Source organism: Carcharhinus amblyrhynchos, chromosome 9 (genome assembly GCF_965287045.1).
Source record: "Carcharhinus amblyrhynchos chromosome 9, sCarAmb.v2.hapA, whole genome shotgun sequence".
NCBI lineage: Eukaryota > Metazoa > Chordata > Chondrichthyes > Carcharhiniformes > Carcharhinidae > Carcharhinus > Carcharhinus amblyrhynchos.
Genome location: NC_137332.1, coordinates 64,847,520 through 64,870,111, shown reverse-complemented (window position 1 = coordinate 64,870,111; position 22,592 = coordinate 64,847,520). Strand labels below are relative to the sequence as shown.

At 40.2% G+C, this 22,592-nt stretch overlaps 1 protein-coding gene across 1 annotated transcript in view; it reads right to left on the bottom strand.

The window, feature by feature from the left end:
* The window catches only part of aspm (assembly factor for spindle microtubules), a 72,052-nt gene that overhangs the window by 30,949 nt on the left and 18,511 nt on the right, over positions 1-22,592 (bottom strand). The window contains exons 9-14 of the mRNA XM_080195854.1: positions 20,709-20,839; positions 16,763-16,938; positions 14,141-14,286; positions 13,970-14,055; positions 9,990-10,208; positions 7,725-7,929 (exon numbers count right to left, since the gene is read on the bottom strand). Coding sequence (XP_080051980.1) covers positions 7,725-7,929; positions 9,990-10,208; positions 13,970-14,055; positions 14,141-14,286; positions 16,763-16,938; positions 20,709-20,839 — 963 coding nt within the window. The remainder of the gene's footprint in view (positions 1-7,724; positions 7,930-9,989; positions 10,209-13,969; positions 14,056-14,140; positions 14,287-16,762; positions 16,939-20,708; positions 20,840-22,592) is intronic.

The following is a 22,592-nucleotide window of genomic DNA, read 5'->3' as shown; positions in this document are numbered from 1 at the left end:
TGTATGTGGAGCCACAACATTCATTATTATAAAAAGTCTGTCACACCTGGAAACAGCGGAGTCCAAGACCTTTGATGAATTAGTAGAAACTAATGATAAATCATTACGATCTTAAACCTTGCATGATCTTGGATACTCAGAGGCTTTTTCCAAGGGCTGGAATGGTTGCTACGGGAGGACACAGGTTTAAGGTGCTGGGGAGTAGGTACAGAGGAGATATCAGGGGTAAGTTTTTCACTCAGAGGGTGGCGGGTGAGTGGAATCGGCTGCCGTCAGTGGTGGTGGAGGCAAATTTGATAGGGTCTTTCAAGAGACTTCTGGATGAGTACATGGAACTTAATAGAATTGAGGGTTATAGGTAAGCCTAGTAGGTATTCTTATCATTGGCGCAACTTGTGGGCCGAAGGGCCTGTTTGTGCTGTAGTTTTTCTATGTTCCATGTTCTATCTTGCAACAGTACAGGTTCAATACAACTACTAGATTTGCAAGGGAACAAGTGGCGGAATTCCTGATGTGACTAACAAAACTGGCAGAGCATTGTGAATATGGCACAACATTAGCAAAAATGCTGAAAGACTGGTTAGTGTGCAGCACTAATGATCTAGCAACTCGAAGAAGGCTTTTGACAGAGCCAAACCCTAGGATTAAAAAAAGCCATAGAATGGGAAGTCATATCCTTTATTACCTAACCAGTCCAGTCAGTAGTGCTGCTATCAAACCACACTTGGTGGTGAACAGTGAAGACCCCACCAGAGTACATTCTGTGCCCTTACCATCCTCAGTGCTTTCCCCAAATGATGTTCATATGGAGGAGTACAAATTCAATTCTGGTCACCTAATTATAGAAAGGATATTATTAAACTAGAAAGAGTGTGGAAAAGATTTGCTAGAATGTACTGGGACTTGATGGTTTGAGTTATAAGGAGAGGCTGGATAGAGTGGGAATTTTTTTCCCTGGAGTGAAGGAAACTTAGAGGTGATCTTATAGAGGCCTAAAAAATAATGCTAGGCATAGATTAACGAGATAGTTAACACCTTTTTCCAAATAAAGGTAACTAATACTAGAGGGCATGCATTTAAGGTGAGAGGGGAGAGATACAAAAGGGTTCAGAGGGGCAGTTTTTTCACAGAGAGGGTGGTGAGTGTCTGGAACAAGCTGCCAAAGGTATTAGTAGAGGCGGGGACAATTTTGTCTTTTAAAAAAGTTAGATATTTACATAGGTAAGATGGGTATAGAAGGATGTGAGCCAAAAGCAGGCAATTGGGACTACCTTAAGGGAAGGTATGGACAAGTTGGGCCGAAGGGCCCATTTCCATGCTGTAAACCTCTATAACAGAAGTCAGAATTTCACTTTAATACCACAGGGAGAACTACAGGTTACACAATGAACTAAAACTAGTCCCTTTGCCCTGCTCTTACCCCTTTTTTTTTTTTACTTGTCTTAAAAACATTATAGTCTTTGCAATAAATCAATTCACTCTCCAACTCTGCATAAAAGTTCCCCAATCATTTCCATTTTAACTCGATGACTCCCAAGTCACTGATTCAAGAAAAAGAGATAATTCACCACATGAAAATCCTTTATAACTTTTTAAAAACTCAAACCTCCTCTGACTTCTCTGCTGTAGTGGAAACTATTGAAGTCCTTCCTTGCAATACATTTCCTATTTCTGACTTTATCCAAATTATGGCCAGTGCCTCTCAATTTCTATCCTTGCTTCCTGCAGCATCATTGGATGGGTCACATCAAATCCAGGTTTTTATCAACTTTAAGTGGGTCAAGTAAATCGAGTGCAAGTAGGGGAACTTAAGGGATGGTGCCACACTAGTACCAAGCACTGATCAGACCCAACAAGAGAATCTTACCAGCTCTCCCCGACATTCAACCCAATTTCCATCACTAAGTTCTCGTTAACCTGCTGAGGTTACTTTTGATCAGAAACTAAACTGGATCAGGCACAAAGACTGTTAAAGATTTGGTATTTTGAGGCATGTGAGTCCCAACTCCCGAAAGCCTCTCCAACACTGACATCAGGAGTGTAATGGAATATCTGCACTTGCGTGCATTTTCAAAAACACTCAAAAAGACCAACACTATTCACAACAAATCAGGCCACTTAATTAGATTGCCATCCCCATCTTAAATATTCACTCCCTCCATCACAGCAGCATCGCAAGATGTATTGCTGTAACTTGTCAAGGCTTCCTTGCCTGCATTTCCTAAAAGCATAACCTTTTGCACCTAAAAGGAGAAGGACAGGAAGGACACAAGAAATAGAAGCTGTAGAATATATGGCCTGTCAAACCTGTTCTACCATTCAGTACAATCATGTGCTTCAACTCTATTTTCCCACCTGCTTCCCAAATACTTTGATTACCTCAGAGACCAAAAATCTGTCTATCTCTACAATGCTCTGGGGTAGCAAATTCCAAAGATTCACAACCCATTAATTGATTTCTCCACATCTCCATCCTAAATTATTCCCCTTAGCCTGAAGCTGTTCCCCTTATTTTAGGCTCCCCAAACAGCAGAAACGATGGGCCCTCCCAAACACCCCCATCCATTGCCCAGACCAATCGTGTCCCCGTTCCCACCCCACCCCACCCATTGCCTGTAAAATGTCAGTGGACCCCCTTCCTCCCTCCACTGATCGACTACAGAACATCAGGTTCCTCTCCATCCCTCTCCCTATCGATTGCAGACAGAGCACGCAGCAGGCCTCCCTTCCTGGTCCTGCTCCCCTCCGCCAGGCCAACACAACTGTTCATCGTTGGTGGGCACCGGATGCTTTCCTCACCAGAGAGAATCTTCAGGCAAGGCCACAAAGGCAAGTGAGCCTGGATGATTGCATCCAGGGCTTATTAATGACATGCAAATTGGAACTTGCATTAATTTGAATAAATAATTCAGCATCTCTCTGGAAAAGGGCGAGAGGTTGACTATGCCAGATATCTGGTGTTCGTAAAATTGCGACAGCTGAGAAGTTGGGCGCAATCGTGATTCTGTGGTTCTTGAGTGATTTTACCAGCTTGCCCCACCCATCAATGGCTGGGGCAAACTGGCAAGATCGGGGCCAATATCTGGGTCTGTTCTATCAAGACCCTTTGGAATATTGTAGGTTTCAGTGAGATCACCCCTTATCATTGTACAGACCAGATAATATAAACCCAATTTATGCAGTCTCTCATCATAATAAACTCCCCCAACATAGGGATCAACTTCATTGAACTTTTGTTGTATTGCATCAAATGCAAGTATATCCTTTCCTAAATACGGAGACCAAATTTGCACACAGTATTCCAGATGCACTCTCAATAAAACTCCATAAAATTGTAGTAACACATCTTCATTCTTGCACTTCAATCCCTTTGCAATAATGCCAACAGCCATTTGCCTTTCCAATTGCTTGCTGCACATGTTAACTTTGTGTTCCTTCTACAAGGTTAGGCCAGCATTTATTGTCCATTCCTGATTGCACGAGAAGGTGGTGGTGAGCTGCTTTCTTGAACCGCTGCAGTCTGTGATATATGTACTACCACAATGCTGTTAAGGAAGGCTTTTCCAGAATTTTGACCCAGTAACAGTGACAGAATGGTTATCTATTTCCAAGTCTGCATGGTGACTTGGAGGGGAACTTCCAGGTAGTGGTGTTCCCATGTCCTTCTCAATAATAACGGTCGTGTTTTTGGATGGTGAATTCCTGCAGTGCTGCCACTGTCCATTAGTGGTGGTGGAAGGAGCAAATGTTTGTGGAAGAGATGCCACTCAAACAGGTTACTTGGTATGTCGGGCTTCTCGAGTATTGTCTGAACTGCACTCATCCAGATAAGTGGAGTGTATTCCATCATACTCCTGATTTGTGCCTTGTAGGTGGTAGACTGGCTTTGAGGAGTCAGGAGGTCAGCTACTTTGAACATCAACAATCACAAGTTTCACACCTTTTAAACTATGTTCCACTTTCCTATTCTTAAGACCAAAGTGAACAACCTCACGCTTCCCCATATTACATTATCTGTCATCCTGTTGCCCGTTCAATCTGTCACTTTGCAGTATCAATAAGCTCCCTACAGATTACCTTCCCCGTTAGCTTGACTAAATGAAGAGACAGAGAGCAACGTATAAAAATCATGAATATAGATTGTAAACAGTTGAGGCTCTAGCACTGATCCTTGAGACTCTCCACTATTCACTTCCTCCCATATTGATAAACCCCTGCTTATACCCGCTTTGTGCTTTATCAGTTAACTGAACTTTACATACACACTAAAATATTCTCAATTTCATAAGCCCTCATCTTGCCTATTAATATTAAGTGTTGCACCTTATCAAATATCTAGTACACTACATCTACTCATTACCTTTCATCCACTCTACAGGTTGCAGCCTCTATGAATTTCCTCTTCGTAAAACCATGTTTACTTGGTCTGATCATATCACGCTTTTCTAAGTGCATTGTTAAGACTTCCTTAATAATAACAGGTAACTGACACATGGCAAAACTGACACTAAATAATGGGCTGCCTTTCAAGAGTTGATAACTCAGTTGTAGCTCCCTGGAGGACAAAAAAGAAAGCAGAAAAAAGGTTGCGTGTCAGATGCCAATTGGATAATACAATTGAGAACCAGGCTCAATATGGAAGGTGCAGGGAAAATATTCAGAGAAATAGAGAAAGATAAATAAGTGAAGCAAAAAAAAAGAAAACGGTATCTAACAAATTATTCTGAAAATTTGCTGCAGGCACATGAACAGGAATATGGTATCAAAATGAGAAGTTGGACTGATTAAAAACCTTAAAGGGATTTACAGCCATGCCTCAGCCATGCCCCACCTCCGTGAGGACTTTCCATTTTTAAGGAAGAGGTGCAATCCAAATAAGAGTGAAGGAGGAGGTAGTTGAGGCACTGGATGGGCTAAAAAATTAAGAGACGATATGAGATAAGCTGGCCTATCAGGTTTGCCTGCCAAACTTTGATTGTAATTTACCAGGTTCAGATCTGTTCTCAACCTGTTAAAGTTGGTCCTCATCCAGTGAATTATTTGTACTCTGCTTTTCTCCTAGTCCTTTCTACTACCCCCAAAATGCCTCCTGACACTTGATTTACATGACCCCACAAAGTTGCTAAATCACTTGGATTGGGTGATATCTGGCCAATGGTACTGAAGAGTGGATGGAAATTGCAGAAGCACTGGTCATAATTTAAGGATAAATCTAACAGGAAAGGTTTTAGAATTGATAATCCAGAACATTAACAGTCACTTAGGTAAGGGTAGATTAATTCAGGAAGCCAGCACGGATTTGTAAAGAGCAAATGGTGTTCAGCTTGCTCGAACTGTTTCAGAAGATAACAGAGAAGGTTGATTGGGGGAAGCCAGTTGATGTACATGGACATTCAACAAATAAACAGATAAAAATGACATGCAACAGGCTTGAGAGCAAAGTAAAAACCCATGGAATAAAAGCAACAGTAGCAGCACGTTTATAAAATTGACTGAGGGAAGGTGGACTGGGCAGACAAGTAGCAAATCAGATTTAATACGGAGAAATGTGAAGCGATTCATTTTGGTAGGAACGAGAAGAGGGATTACAAAGTAAAAGGGTTTAATTGTAAATGGATGTAGGAGCAGAGGTCTTGGGTACATATACACAAATCACTGAAAGCGGCAGGGAAGTTGAGAACGTGGTTAAAGAATACAGGATCTTGAGCTTTATAAATAGAGGCCCAAAATACAAAAATAATGAAGTTATAATGAACTTTCTTAAACATTGGTTCAGCCTCAATTGCAATAGTGTGTCCAGTTCTGGGTGCAACATTTTAGGAAGAGTGTGAAGACATTTAGAGAGAAAGGTTTCATGCAAATAGCTCCTGGAATGATTAACTTTAGTTACATGGATAGGTTAGAAATTGAAGCTGTTCTTCATGGACAAGAGAAGATTAAGAGGAATTTGATAGAGGCATTCAAGAACATGGATTTGGACAGTGTAGATAGGGATAAACTCTTCCCGTTGGCAGGAGGATCCAGAATAATACAATGATTTCAGGTGATTCCTGAAAGAATCAAGAGCAGTTTGAAGATCATTTTTTGTAAATGCTGTGAGCTGTTAGCTCTGGAATACACAACCCAAGAATGTGGTGTAGATAGATTATTCAATGGAGACCTTCAAAAGACAATGGATTAGTACCTGAAGAGGAAACAAATGCCATGTTATGGCAAAAAGACAGGGAGTAGGACTAGCCCAAACATGATGGGCTAAATCGCCCCTTTTGGAGTTGCAGCCATTTCATGATTTAATATAAATATTTAAAAATATTTCATTTATCACGAATCTGACTAGCACAAAACATATGGAGTAAATAGTATCATATTGAATAAATGGCATAATTTTTTAAAAAGGCGATTTCAATTACTTAAAATCAAATTACTCAAAAGTGGAAGTCTATACAAATAGTAAAAATGGATTAAGAGTCATTGAGAAAAATTCATAAAGTTACAGAATCCCTACAGTGCAGGAGGCAATTCACCCATCGAACCTGCACTGACAACAATCTCACCCATGCCCTATCTCCATAATCCCACATATTTACCCTGCTTATCTCCCTAACAGTAGTGGACAATTGAGCATGGCCAATCAATCTAACCCGCACACCTCTGGACTGTGGGAGAAACTGGAACACCCAGAGGAAACCCATGCAGACACAGGGAGAACGTGCAAGCTCCACACGGATAGATTCGAGATATTATTTAAATTATTCTCCCTCCTGTTTTTCTTTTGCCTACTGTCAAAGTATGGTTTTTGATCGGGAAGGACAGTGAAGAGCATTGATGGGCCTGCTTTTTTCCTTATCGTCGATATTTTCATACTTTCAGATATCTGAAGTTGTTCCAGTCAGTAATAAATTGCTCCCACAGTGTTGTCTCCATTCATGTCGCCACTGGAATTATTCTTCCCAATAGCAGGATAGGCACATGGGAATTGCCATACTTCAAGAATTATACAGATTGCTGAAATTATTTCAGCTCTTTGGCGATCCATCAAAATGAACATTACACAAGTCACAGATTACAATTCAACTGCACTCAACATTTAAATCTTCCAAAAACGTACACTTTTTAAGCAGGTGTTCTGAAACTTAAAGTACTGTATCACTAATGTCAACGGCAAAACTAGGAAGCTGCATTGCTAAATTCAAATCAACTTTAAGCTACATGGCCTAGAGGTGCATTTGATTTTCTATTTTAAAATTGCAAAGTTGTATCCCACCAGATAAAATGGCAAGATAATGCTGACTATTTCCAGATTCCCCATGAGTACAGATAAAGCAAATACTGGAAAATGGTATAGGGAGCCTATTTTCATAATGGAAATTGTGATAAGGTCAGGACTGACTGGCAGGCAAAAGCTATGTACAACTGCATTTCAGCAGTGCATCAAGTGGCTGATACATTCAAATGCAAAAGTTTGCATTACATAATCCTGCATGGTTGCACTACAGCACAGTAGGCAACTACAGACTAAACTAGTAAACTAAAAATTAAAGATAACTTTTCAAGTAATTTTGCATTATGTGAAAGAAAGATACGAGCAGGTAACATACACATCAGTGAAAACAAAAAACACATTTCTATTGTAACATGCAGGTTGTAGAAACAATATGGATCAGAAATAATTTAGCAATTGAGCACATACGCCACCATAATCTCGGAAGACTAGCCATACTTACTGAGGTTGGTTGGAATGGCTTCAACTGAGCTTTCATCAGAATCACTAGTTGATGTATCAATTGCCACTGTACCATGTTGAGCACATTCTACGGTCTGCATGGTTCGTGAACAGATGTTATCTGCAGCTAGAAGGCCAGGGTGATAATGATGGATAAGGTAACAGAAAACTCTGCCATCAGAAAAGGCTACGGTGAAGTTCTCAACCTGAAATAAGAAACAAAATAATTACATGGCCGTACAATTGAATTGTTTATTTGAATATTTATTACAGTTTTTCTTAGACGTTACTTACAAAATAGCAATTTCTCAATAATCTAGCTGACAAAATTTCAGAAAGGTAAGTTCTTTGAGAAACGATGTCAGGCTCTGCTTGGCATTTCATTGTCATTTCCATTGTTTTTAGGTACATACAATCGTGCAGAAAAGACACAGGTCATTTGGTCCAGCAACAGCATTAGCTCTTGAATCCTATAGTCCCACTCTTGCACTATTTCCCAATGTCCTTTCAATTCATTTTTCTTCAAATATTAATTGCATTCCAAAGCTATGAGTTTATACTCGCCACTGCTCAGTTCATTTCAAATCCAAACTACCTGCTGCATAAACAAGATTTTCCTCATGTCACACCTGCTTCTTTCACCAAATCTCCTCTTAGCTTTCTCTGCTCCAGCTTTTCCAACCTCCCAACTTAACTGGCAACAATATTACGCTCTGCATGACGCAAGTAAAATTCAAATTATACATTTATAAAAGTTAGGATCCTTAATGCAGTACAGGAACAAGGGCCACTTTATATATTGCTTCTCGAAATTTAACAATGCAAGAAATCTTGGTCATCAGTAGATTTTTATTTAACTTCAGCGCATCAGCATATTTTTGTTCTTTTTATGTTGTATTAAGTACTGCAGAAATCTCAACTAATTCAGTTCCTTTTCCCGCCAAGATCTTCATCTTAACCTCCTCATCCAATTTTCGTATCAACATCAGTTTTCTGCCAGAATCTCATCTAACCAGTTATACCTCGTCATGTGTGAGCACAACAGTGATTTTCAGCAGAGTATTCAATAGTGGGGAACCATGATAGCCAATCCCAATTCTGCCCTTGGATAATGCCACAGATGTAAATATGCACCCTGGTAGCAGTACAATCAGGGATGGAATCTTGCAGGAGGTATCAGGTGTTTCAGCTATCAGCTGGTGAGTTGATGAGAGATCTGTTCAACCTCTTTATGGTATGACCCACTGAACCATAAGCCAATCAGGGACTGGCAGGCTTCCCCTTAAGTCAAGATCTCGGGGCCAGCAGTTCCGCCTGGTGAAAACTACCAACCAGAGAGTGGGAGTCTAATTGTTACAAGTAACACAACTTGTAACACTTGAAATGATCAAGATAAGTTCCTGAGAGATTTTAACAGCAACAAGTAAATAGGCAAGATTGTAAGATGCCTTTCTGATCATAAAGGCAATCAAACATAAACTTCAAAATCTATATCCATCAATCACATCTACCCTATTTATGGTCAAAATCATATTCAATGACTTCATGCATATCTTAATAGTTCAAACTACCAGATGTTACATTGCCAATTTTATCTGGTGAATAACACTGAAAGCCACCACATAGTGCTATGGAATAAACACACCTAAGATTTAGATGGGAGAAGTCCTAAGTTTTCAAAATCATCTGAAAATAAAATTGCCAGCAGCACATCCATTCTGAGAGCAAATAAATACTTGAGTCTCTTTGGGCATGGAGTCGAAACAAAGTTAGAATTGGCTAAGGAAATAACTGCAATGGCTGAAAGTTACTGTTCAGTTTCACGCATAAAGGATAGTCATGTATGGCACAGCGGTTAGCATTGCTGCCTCACAGTGCCAAGGACCCAGGTTCGATTCCCAGCTTGGATCACTGTCTGCGTGGAGTTTGCACTTTCTCCCAGCGTCCGTGTGGGTTTCCTCTGGGTGCTCCAATTTCCTCCCACAGTCCAAAGATATGCGAGTTAAGTGGATTGGCCGTGTTAAATTGCACCTTAGTGTCAGGGGGATTAGCTTGGATAAATGCATGGGGTTATGGACATAGGGCCTGGGTGGGATTGTGGTTGGTGCAGCCTTGATGGGCTGAATGGCCTCCTTCTGCACTGTAGGATTCTTTAAAAAAGAAATGAAGGACGGCACTTGCACATACAAGTAGATTTCAAATACACATTTAAGAACATTATTTGATCAATTTTATATGGTTGAAGTAAATGAACAAATCAACTTACTTTGACATCATAATATCCACATACAGCATTAATCCAATTCATTAGCAATTTGAGTCGGGGGCTATATTTCTCAGGTAAAATGTTGACGTCTTGATCTTTTACTGGATGGGACAATACAGACATGGAGCGCAAAGCTTCCAGCTTGTGTTGTGTACGTAAAGATTTTTGTAAGAATTCAATCTCTTCATGTAACTGATCTTCATTGAGCAAAATCTCTACCTAGGAGGTTAAAAACAATGCAGTCAAAACAGTGCACAAATTAGTGTTCAAAACACAACAGAAGAAGCAGGCACCTTCATCTGTAAAACCTCAAGTAGCTTGTGAAAATTTAAAGAGATGGCTGAATTCAAGAAAGGGCACCCCCATACATCCAACCTAACACTATGTATGTGGGGCTGAGATTGGGAAAACAATGCAGCATTTGGCAGAGTAGTGACCATGGAAGAGATAGAATCTGAGAATAACTGATCGTCCAATCGGATTGTCTCTCCCACACACACTACTCCAGCTCCTCCAATCACAGGTTCCCTCTCTTCCATCTAGATTTTATGAATGGCAGAGGAGCATGGGCAGGAAGGAGGGAGCGTGTGGCTGAAGGAACTGCCGGCCACCACATAGGATACCTTCTGCTACACTGACAATCCGACTGAGTAGGCCAATGAGAAGTAAAAAGGAAAATAGAGGAAGATGGCCAGAAACTCAATAAAAGGAGGCCAGGAGCAGGCCTGAGGATAACTGGTTGCTCCATTAAATGTCTTCAGGCCCTGTCAAGTAACATGCAGCTAAATAGGAAGGGAGGAGGCACCCTTAAGCCAGGAACAAGGTCAATTGCAGGGCCCTAGGGGAGCAGCCATTCAGCCTAGCACAAGGCAGGACCTGGCAGCCATCTGTGCTAGTGGGCCATCATACTTCTCTTATTTTACCTTTTCACCGTGATAGAGTCCGAATGACTTCAAGGTAGCGTTTTGAAAGGAATCGAGAAATGCAGAAAATTTGCATAAGTGCCCATTATTGGGAGGACTGGTCTGTGCTTGGTGTCCATAAAAGAGCCATTAATTAATGGAAGGATGTGCAGTTTCCATAAAGGAGCCACCAGTTAATGGAAGGGTGTGCGGGTTCCATAAAGGAGCCGCCACCTGACTTGTGTTTCTTCAAGCTTATCTCACAAAAAAATCAGTTTGCCTTTTGGAAAAAATGGCACTGACATGTTAACATCGAATGGTAACTTCAGATTGCTTGGTGCTATGTTCTATTTGAGCTTCTTTTGTTTTAGATTTCATTAAAGATTAATGCTCCCCAATGAACTTCACTTGACAATAAAACACCTATCCTTTATTTTTAATATGGGCACAAAGAACTATAATTAATGTTCCTTTGATCTATCCAATCAATGTCAGATTAAAGTATAGATTATCATGCGAGGTGCATCAGGCTGAAAAACTGAAACGTGAGTTATATGTAAATTAAACTATTCATTATCTGACGGCAAGCTTGGTGCTGCAGCATTACTTTTTATGTACTCTCCTGTTGCACAATTGGACCCCTGAAAGTTTATAAGCATTCTGTTTAAACAGAAGTATTGAGGGGAAAGAAACTTAAAATTGATAGAGCAAAATTAAAGAAAACTAAAGAGTGCTAATGGCATTTAGTTCATTTTTAAAGGGCTGCAGGTGTGAGACTCATTCGTAATAAGTTCTTGACGTAGGGAGGCTAAATCAGGCTAACAGAAAACACAATCATGGGTTTAAGAACACTAACAAATACTGACTTAAGAGTGAATGATCTAACTGAATAATAAGTATTCCTCATTTAAAACATGTATTTTGAATTTATAAAATGGACACAGTTTACTTTTAGAGTACATTAGTGAAACTTCAACCAACAGTAAGGTAGACTAGGATCTGATGGGATGAGGTAGTAGACAGGGTCTGCATTCCGTGGGACAATGGTTCTACTGAATACAGCTACTTTATCAGTAGTTGTCAGGAACAAGATGGCTACCAATGCCAGTTTGATGAATAGAACTGTACAGTTCCAAGCTGATAACTAAGGTGCAAGGCAGATAAGGATTTTCTCAGGGTCGGACTAGTGTCACATGGGTTTGAGTCTGTGAAAATCATTCTCCTATCTCACTGTCCAGTATCTTATGTTGCTGAGCAACAGAAGGGAGGGAACATCCATAATTAAGGACAAATCAGATTCCATGAAGTCAGGGCATATATTACTATTGGCTGGAGTTAGTGACAGTGATGATTACTGACTGATTTGTATTAGTGTTTACTGGATTATGCCCACCAGAAAGGAGAGAAATATGATTTTGAAAATGTGTAATTGCCCACACAGAGGCACTGTTTTTCACAGCAATATTGGGCTGCCCGCATTCTATACCTTGAGTGCTGGGCTACTTGATATCATTCTCCCAATCAATTGATTGGTCAATAAAGTCACATCAATTGGGCCAGTAGACTGACAAATGGTAGATGGAGTTTAATTTAGACAAATGCAAGGTGATGCATTTTGGTAGATTGAACCAGGGCAGGACTTACTCAGATAATGGTGGGGCGTAGGGGAGAGTTATAGAACGAAGAGATCTGGAGATACATATTCATAGCTCCTTGAAAGTGGGGTCACAGATGAACAGAGTGTTGAATGCAGCATTCGGCATGCTTGGTTTCATTGGTCAGAACACTGAATACAAGAATTGGCACGTCTTGTTGAAGTTGTAAAGACATTGGTAAGGCTACACTTGGAATACTGTGCGCAGTTCTGGTCACCCTATTGTAGAAAGGATATTATTAAACTAGAAAGTGTGCAGAAGAGATTTACTAGGATGCTAACGGGACTTGATGGTTTGAGTATTAAGGGGATGCTAGATAGACTGGGACATTTTTCTCTGGAGCATAGGAGGCTAAGGGGTTATTTTATAGAGGTCTACAAAATAATGAGGGACACAGATCAGCTAGATAGTCAATATCTTTTCCCAAAGATAGGGGAGTCTAAAACTAGAGGGCATAGGTTTAAGGTGAGAGGGTCCAGAGTGTCCAGAGAGGCAATTTTTTCACACAGAGGGTAGTGAGTGTCTGGAGCAAGCTGTCAGAGGTAGTAGTAGAGGCGGATACAATCTTGTGTTTTAAAATGCATTTAGATAGTGACATGGGTACGATGGGTATAAAGGCCAAATGAGGGCAATTGGGACTAGCTTAGTGGTTTTTAAAAAAAGGGCAGCATGGACAAGTTGGGCCGAAGGGCCTGTTTCGATGCTGTAAACCTCTATGACTCTATCTTAAAATCAGTACACTGAGTTTCATGAGTCTCTGTATTTAGGCTAAGTTGAGCAATACATAGCCTCAAGAGAAAACCCCTGTCAATAGTTCTCATACTATGTAGTTAGAATTTTCATTTTTGAAATGGCATATGGAAGATTAATATGTAATAAATTAACAAAACATCTATTTATTAAATGAGCTTATAGAACACTCATATCTACATAAAGGAGGAAACAAGAAAATTAAACAAATACAAATTCAGCAGTGGGTTTGCTTCAACAAATAAACAGCTGCAAATTGAGGAGAAAAAAGGTGGGAGTGCAGAGGAAGATTGGCTTTTATGATAATGCTGCTTTTTACATTCTTCATTAATTTCAGTTAATTAGCACGTACAATTTCATTTATTTTCATAGCCCTATCATTTTCCAGGAGGTGACCACAAGGTTGTTGCAAGGTTGCCACAAGCTAAAATTCCAAAAGACAGAGCCAGGTAGGACTGTCTGCTTTCCAAAGAAAGTAATATCTCAAATGATGGTGAAAGCAAACAAATTGAGAGTCAAATTACATTTCCCAATGTGTATCCTGCAGAATTTCAATACTAATCAAACAACTCTTTTACCTTAACGACGAACATTAGCACCATCATCTTTGAAGGTTGACAACTGTATGCTTAAAAGAAACCACAATTACATTAACCTAAAATGTACACAATACCTGAAACGCAAAGATGATTCTCCACAGCAATGCCAAAGTTTTTTCTCGATGTCCATCAACAATATCCCTCGAATCTAGCAGGTTGCCTTGTGAATGAAAAGCAGAAGTGTTCAAAAGTGGTTACATTATGAAATACCATACTTCAAGTTAGCAATGGAATTTCAGTTTTACCCTGTTCATCCTTCAGATCAACTCCATGAGTTTTAAGGGCACTCAATGCCACTTCCACATTGTGCAGTTTTTGAAGACGACTAATTGCTGGGGCTCTTAGTTGTTTTGATAGTTTCCAGTTTCGTGTGAGAAGTTCCACTGCTCGTCTGGAAAAGGTTATCCAAATCAAATAAATGACACACCATATTGTGCATGTGAATTTTAAATACACATATTGAGCAATTCATAAGAGTATTCCAATTTTCCATCTAGAAATGTTAGTACATGTATTTTCTGAACAGTCTTCATCAAGTCAAAAGAAAAGTATTTCGAACTCCTTCAAAATATTTATCATTGAAATGCATGAGCAGCCTAGAACATCCAGCCAGGAAAATTACAAAACAATGTGTCCAAGTGATCTCTTCAATTTTCTTCAGGTAATTAAATAATGATATGTGGTAACATTTACTCTAACAACCAAGTGTTTACTCCATTGAGTCTCAAACTAATAAACTTAATTTTAATCAAATATTTACTGGTCTCACCATAAAGTTCTATGATCACCCATTCTTAGGTTGATTATTCTGTACCAATGCCACATCAACACAATCAGTAATGGTAGTTTGCAAACATGATGTGGGAATGCCGGTGTTGGACTGGCGTAAACACAGTAAAAAGTCTGACAACACCACCAAATCCATTGGACTAAAACCTGGTGTTGTCAGACTTTTTACTGAGTTTGCAAACAGTCATATTTTTATAAGTTTGCAATCCAGAGCCAATTGATTCTCTGATGGCAGAGTACATTGCAATATTTCCCAGGTTCAGGTGGCTCAGGTTCTGTTTCCTGCTAGATTTACTCTAAAAACAGATTTTGGAAAGGTACTCATGGTTTTGTAGGTACCTAACAAACACTGCTGTTTGAGAAAGGAATGAGACACACAACAAGGAACCACAGACCAGTTAGCTTGATGTCAGCCATTAGGAAAATTCTGGAATCCATAAAGGAAATGCCAACCATCAACTTAGAAAGTCATAACATGGCTTGGCACATTCAACATGGTTTAGTTAAAGCGGAACCATACTTAGCAAATGTATTAGTTTTTCTGAGCAGGGTTAGTGGTGGGGGGACAGCAGATATAACTGGTTTTGCATTTCAAAAGGTGCTAGAAGAAAAGTTGTTGCACAATGTAAGGTCGCATGGGACAGGGAGTAATACTAGCAAGTTTAAAGGATTTGTTAACAGACAGAAAACAGTAGGAATAAAAGGTCATTTTCAGTTAGCAAGCTATAGTAGTTGGATGCCACAACAATCAGAGCAAAGGCCTCAGCTCATCACAATCTATATTACTCATTGAGATATTAGATCAGAGTGTAACAGATTCAGATTTTGTGACAATATAAAGCTAGGTGAGAAAATAAGTGGCAAGAAAGATTGGGGTGGGGTGCGATTCTCCCAAAAAAATTCTAAGTGCCAAATTCACATTAAAAACTGGAGTAACTCCCACTGATTTTTTTTTAAAAAGAGGGATTTTCAAAATCAATCTCACACATTGCAGAGTGCCTCAACGAGATTCACATTGAAAACCAGGGAGCATGACGTATTCCTTTTGGAGACGCTGGCAGCATGGCGCCAAGTGGGCTACTGCACATACATGGATCTGTCAGCACCAAGATAGGCGCATGCACAGTGGCCCCGCAACCTCACATCAATGCTGCTGCAAACCCCGCTACCTAGATGGCCAGCCCTGATGACCTCACTATCCAATGACCGTTGGGCATTGTCACTTTGCCCCTTGTGCAGTGTCATGGGCCAGGCTGGGTTGACCGCCAGTTCCCCGTTAGCAGGGAGTTGTCGTAAACCCCACTGGAGTGAACCATGCCTGGCGAGGGAAAGGATGGGCGGGTTGGGGATGAAGAGTGGAGAGGCTGAAATCTCCGGGCCCCCTAATGACTTGGAAATATAAATTCTAATATTTAAATCAGCTCTGCGCCAATTTCCGGTGCGGAGTCGATTACACTAAAAATCCTGGCCCCAGAGATGGAGACCATGATGCCCAGCAGGTAGCCCGCTAAGCAGCCTCTTCTGGGCCTCTAGAAGCTCAATGGGCCAGGGGAATCGCCCCAGAGTCTATAAAGGCATATAGATAGTTTAGGCAAATGCACAAGATAGTATATAATGTAGAATACTGGCAGTTTTTTACTTTGGTAGGAAGAATGGGGTAAAAGAAACAGAACTTTTTCTAAGTGGTAAGATGTACAATAACACAAATTTTTTTGAATATCATCATTACAAGACAGCATGCAGATACAACAAGCAATATAGAACTATCATGCCCATAGGACATGAAGAAGATCATAAACTGTTTAAAACCAAATTTCACTGCTCATTTAAAAGTGGACTTTGCCAGACCAAAACATGACTGCAAGTTGAACAATTATAAAATTGTACGTTTTTATGAAAAGAGTGTCAAAAAACCTTCAAACAAAATGTTTGAACATTTTTTGGATTAGTTTAGCTGTTTTCCACAATTAGTCTTGCCATAAATCACTTTATTACAGTTCAATTACTTAAAATGCACATCAGATTATGACAAAGTTCAAAAGCACCATCATTCAATCAGATAATTAAAACATACTTACACCAAACGAATGCCACATCGAAGATCAACAGCTATGTTGGTGATAGCAAAATTAAATTCATGGAGCGGTGTTTGGACATGGCTAACAGTCAATCCAAAGTAACCAAGATGACGAGAAATGTCTCCTTCTCCACTAAGAAAGTCTCTAGAGAAGGCAAGTAACAGATCTTTGCTTGCCTAAACAGGAAAGACAAGTAAAAATTAGGAAGTTCGGTTTACCCATAAACAAAATCATATTTTACAGCACATCAGTCTTTGAGTTTTGCATTGGACACCCTAGTTTAGCTTGCAAAAATTTTCACAATCAAAAAAGTTTTGCCATATTATATTCACGCTTCAATACCAGCGTCTATGTTCAAAAACTTTTTAAGTACTGTAATCATTTACAACTAAGTTAAAAGGAATCACAAGTACGTGACCAGCCTGAATACACAATGCAAAGCTGTTAAGTCACTGAATTCATGTTCTCATCTTGTCCATTGTGTGCTCACACTAATGGTTTCTCTGTAATAACTCAATTCGTCAACATTCTGAAATAAATCTCAAATTTTTTTAATCGTCTCATTCACCTTGATACTGGGGGACTTGATAAATTATTCTTGTTCAGAATGCCAGTGTCCGTGAACAATATAGTCCCACTTCATTAACTTGTGTTCCCCTAGGATATATGCTTATTCCCTTATACCCCTTCCTGCTCAGTGACATCATCCAAAAGACAATAGTGTCCAATTAATTATGCTCAGTCTACCCCAGTGCCACCTCTCTCAACCCCTCCAACATCTTTAAACTACCAGAGTGCTAACATTGTGTAGAAATTTCCTCCAAATAAATATTAGGATGACAAAAACCATTTGTCTTAAGTTCCTGCCATAAATTTCATTCTCGAGCTAACCTCACCCTGGCAATTGTCAGAGGTTAAGTGGACTGTTCACAACCTTAGCTTCATATTTGACCAAAATGATCTTTCAACCATACGTCTGTGCAATCACTAAAACAGCAAACTTCCTATTCTGTATTACCTGATGCCATGCCTGCCTTACCTCATTTGCTATTGAGACCCTCATTCTTAATATACATATTAATGAGCCTCCATAGCCCGCTTGGATACAAAACTCCAAAAAGGTTCATCATCTTCTGAAGAAACAATTGTAAATGGCCTACTCTTAAGGCAAATCCCATGGTTCGCAAACCTCTCCCAACCAGGGGATTTCCTGCAATTACTCAGTCAAGCCCTGTAAGAATTCTGTATGCCTCAAATGAGATCACCTCTCATTCTGACTTTCCTACCAAAGTGGGTAACATTTTTCCACAGTATATTCCATCTGCCACGCCCTTGGTCAGGCTAAATCTCTTCCAAGCTTCTCTGCATCCTTCTCAAACCATATGCCCACCAGGTTTTGTGTCAACAGCAAACTCAATTATTATATTTTGTCCTCACATACAAATCATAGGTTGGCAAGTTTACGGAAGGTCGAACATGACAGACTAAACAAGGAATGACTAAAGAAAAGAGCTGGAAAGGAGGAGGACCTGGATACAGACAGTAGACAGAGCTTTCCAATCCATTCCATGGTTGCGAGCAGACCAACCAGCTATTCTCAATCCTTCCTTAGCCAAGTCCTGTTCACCCTCAGTCACATGCCGACTAACCTAACATTGGCTCTTAATTAAACACCTCAATTTTTAAATTTCATTTGTTTTCAAATCTTCCCTTGCTCCTCACGTCTAGTCTCTTCCAGCCCTAATTCTTCAGAGATATTTGTGCTCCTTTAATTCTCACTCTTGAGAATCCTGGACTTCCATCTCTCCACCATCGATGGATATGTTTTATTCTGCCAAGGCCATGGAGCCTGGAGTCAACTATTTGACTCTCTCTTTTTTAAAAACTCTGTCAATACCTGTCTCTTTGATTAAGCTTTTGGACATTTGCCCTAATATTTCCTCACATGGCTCAGTGTTGCATTGTTTCATAAGGCTCCTAAGAAGTGCCTCAAGATGTGATATTACAATAAAGGCATCATGCTATCCTCAAAGTTACTTTTTTAAATTTATTTTTAAAAATGGGGACCCAGGGTTAGAGTATCAGCCTCTGCAATTGTCCAACAAGTTTGAGGTTCTTTCAGCTTGTTTGGATGAGTGTAGGGACTGCAGGACAGATGACCTGACTGACCATGGTACTGTGGTACACGAAGCCATTAAAGAAGGGGAAGCACAAAAGAACATATAGAGTCATTGAGCCATACAGTACAGAAGAAGCCCTTTAGCCCACTGTGCCTGAATCAACAAAACTACACTAAATCTACACTAATCTCACTATCCAGCACTTGGCCCATCACCTTGAAAGTCATGGCATTTCAACTGCTCATCCATGTAATTTTCAAAATGTCATGAGGTTTCCTACCTGTATTACATTCCCAGGTACCGCAATCTAAAATTCCATCTGGTATTAGGGGACAGTATAGTAAAGGGAATTGAAAGTGTTCTCAGTAGCAATGAGTCCAGATGGCTGTGTTACCTGCCCATTGTACTTATTCAGGATGGGAGGGAAACTTATGGATCCAGTGGTTGTGGTCCATGTAGTTACCAACAAGGAAGGAGGTTCTGCATTGTCAGTATGAGGCTATGTTTCTATTACCTGAGCATGTGCATGCAACTTGACATAGGACAAATAAGATGAGGGAAATGAATGTATAACTCAGAGATTGATGTGGGAGAAATCGGTTTCTGTTTGCAGGTTGCTGTAACCAGTACTGGAAAGAGTTGTATCTGTACTCTTGGGATGGTCTACTCCTGAACTGAGCTGGGCCTGATCTATCTGCAAGCCATCTAACTAGGGATGTAGAGAGAGTTTTATATTGATTAGTGGATCAATTCTGGAAGGACGTGGTAAGCCAAAGAATAGAGGCAAGGCAAGAGAGAGACACTAATATAAGAAATGGCAAACAAACCATCACATGAGAGGATAGAGAATACAAATCTAACAATAAATCAACAGAAAAGGCTAGATACTACAAAATTAATAAGGATAAAAAAGGCTCTGTATCTAAACACATGTACCATTCAAAACAAAACAAATGAACTGATAGCGCAAATAGAAATTAAAAGGTATATTCCGATAGCCATTAGAGATACAGCTACCAGATGACATAGAATGGACCTGAATATTGACGGTTACATGATATTCACAAAGGACAGAAAGTTAAGGAATGAAGGAGGTTGGGCTCTTATAATAATTAATAATTATTATTAGCACGTTACAAAGGGGTGGCCTAAATTCAGGAAATCAGGATGTAGAAATGCTTTAGGATTAGATTAGAAACTATAAAGGCAAGAAGTCAACTGTGGGTGGTGTACAGGCCCCCTAACTGTAACCATATGATAGGACAGAGTAAAGGAAGAGATAATGGGAGCTTGTCAGAAAGCTAGTACAATAATCATGGAGATTGGAAAGATCGGATGGGCAAAGGTGGTGTAGATGAAGAGCTCTTACAAAGTTTTCAGGATAGTTTCTCACAACAGTTCTGGAGCCAGACAGCAGGCTTTACTAGGGATGCTCCAACCATGCCATGCTGTTATATTTTAAGACAGGATGAGATAGATTCTTGATTAACAAAGGGGTGGAAGGTATTGGGGGTTGTCAGGAATGTATGATTGAGCTTGTAATCAGATCAGCCATGATCTACCTGAATAGCAGAACATGGTTGAAGGGCCAACTGATCTACTCCTGCTCTTAATTTAAATGTTTGTATTACTAATAGCAATTAGCTTTTAAGTAACACAATGATCACAAAATTAACTTTTATTTGAAGTTACCTTTTTAAAATGACATTCTGCTCAAAATAAAATTGTTATGCTGTAAGGATTTTTTAAATTTAAAGAGATAATCAACCAGGCCAAACTACGTACATATAACATCTATGACAAGACATCGGTCATGCACATCTAACCTTAAATTCAGCATCTTTGCAGAAAAGGCATGGATCATGATCTATCAACCTAGACTGTTTAGCACAATCCAGGAACCAAACCAACAGCAGAAATTTCTTCAGTGTGAATTGTGCCAAAACCTCCTTGTGTTCTGAAAAATCAATATAGTAGTTACAAAATTATTTAAATATAATCTCCACCCGAGACTTAATAGAAGGTAGCTTTAGATATATATTCACATATACTGCTACAAAGTGACCTCCTACTCCCAATACAAACATGTAATCGAGAATCAATATACATTTAATGGCAACAGATTTTAATGAATCAAACTATTCATTACAGATCTTGTGTGGAAAAAGATATGCTGTCAAAGATCTTTGTCTTGCACTCATCAGGACAGCTTCTTGAGAATTCCAAAGGGACAATAGCTTATGCAGCATGAAAGGAGTGCTGATTGGTGGTATATTGACTCTAGTTGGCAGAGATGTCATGATGAGGAGATGCCAGCATTGGACTGGGTAAACACAGTAAGAAGTCTCACAACACCAGGTTAAAGTCCAACAGATTTATTTGGTAGCAAAAGCCACTAGCTTTCAGAGCACTTGCTACCCCTTTGTCAGGTGAGTGAGAGTTTTATTCACAAACAGGCTTTTAAAGACACACACTCAATTTGCAAAATAATGATTGGAACGCGAGTCTTTACAGGTGATCAAGTCTTAAAGTACAGACAATGAGTGCAGAGCGCAATAACACAGGTTAAAGAGATGTGTATTCTCTCCAGACAGGATAGTTAGTGAGATTTTGAAAGTCCAGGCAAGTCATGGCGCTGAGCCTTCAACATGTCATTGATGAAGACGAACATTTTGCCAAGGCCATCCCCACACCCCCACTTTTTGCCTTCAAACAACTGCAAAACCTCAAAACAGACCATTATCTGCAGCAAACTACCCAGCCTTCAGGAGAACAGTGACCACGACACCATACAACCCTGCCACAGCAACCTCTGCAAGGTGGGACATGAACCCAAGATTCAGTTGAGGCCGTCCTCATGTGTGCGGAACTTGGCTATCAGTCTCCGCTCAGTGACTCTGCGCTGTTGTGTTCTGAAGGCCGCCTTGGAGAATGCTTACCTGAAGATCAGAGGCCGAATGCCCACGACCGCTGAAGTGTTCTCCAACAGGAACAGTCTTGTTTGGTGATTGTCGAGCGGTGTTCATTCATCTGTTGTCGTAGTATCTGCATGGTCTCCCCAATGTACCATGCCTTAGGACATCCTTTCCTGCAGTGTATCAGGTAGACAACATTGGTTAAGTTGCAAGAGTATGCATCATGTAACTGGTGGATGGCGTTCTCACGTGAGATGATGGAATCCATGTCGATGATCTGGCACACCTTGCAGAGGTTGCTGTGGCAGGGTTGTATGGTGTCGTGGTCACTGTTCTCCTGAAGGCTGGGTAGTTTGCTGCAGATAATGGTCTGTTTTGAGGTTTTGCAGTTGTTTGAAGGCAAGAAGTGGGGGTGTGGGGATGGCCTTGGCAAAATGCTCGTCTTCATCAATGACATGTTGAAGGCTCAGCGCCACAGCGAAAAACCGCATCGAATTCCTCAGCCAATACTTACCCGAAGAACAAGCACCATTCGACAATTACCAGACAAGACTGCTCTCTTCCTGTTGGGGATCACTTCAGCAGTCACAGGCATTCGGCCTCTGATCTTCGGGTAAGTATTTCCCAAGGCAGCCTTCACGACAACAACAGCACAGAGTCGCTGAGCAGAGACTGATAGCCAAGTTCCACACATACGAGGAAGGCCTCAACCAGGACCTCGGATTCATGTCACACTAGCTGTAAACCCCACAACTTGCCTGGACTTGCAAAATCTCACTAACTGTCTTATCTGGA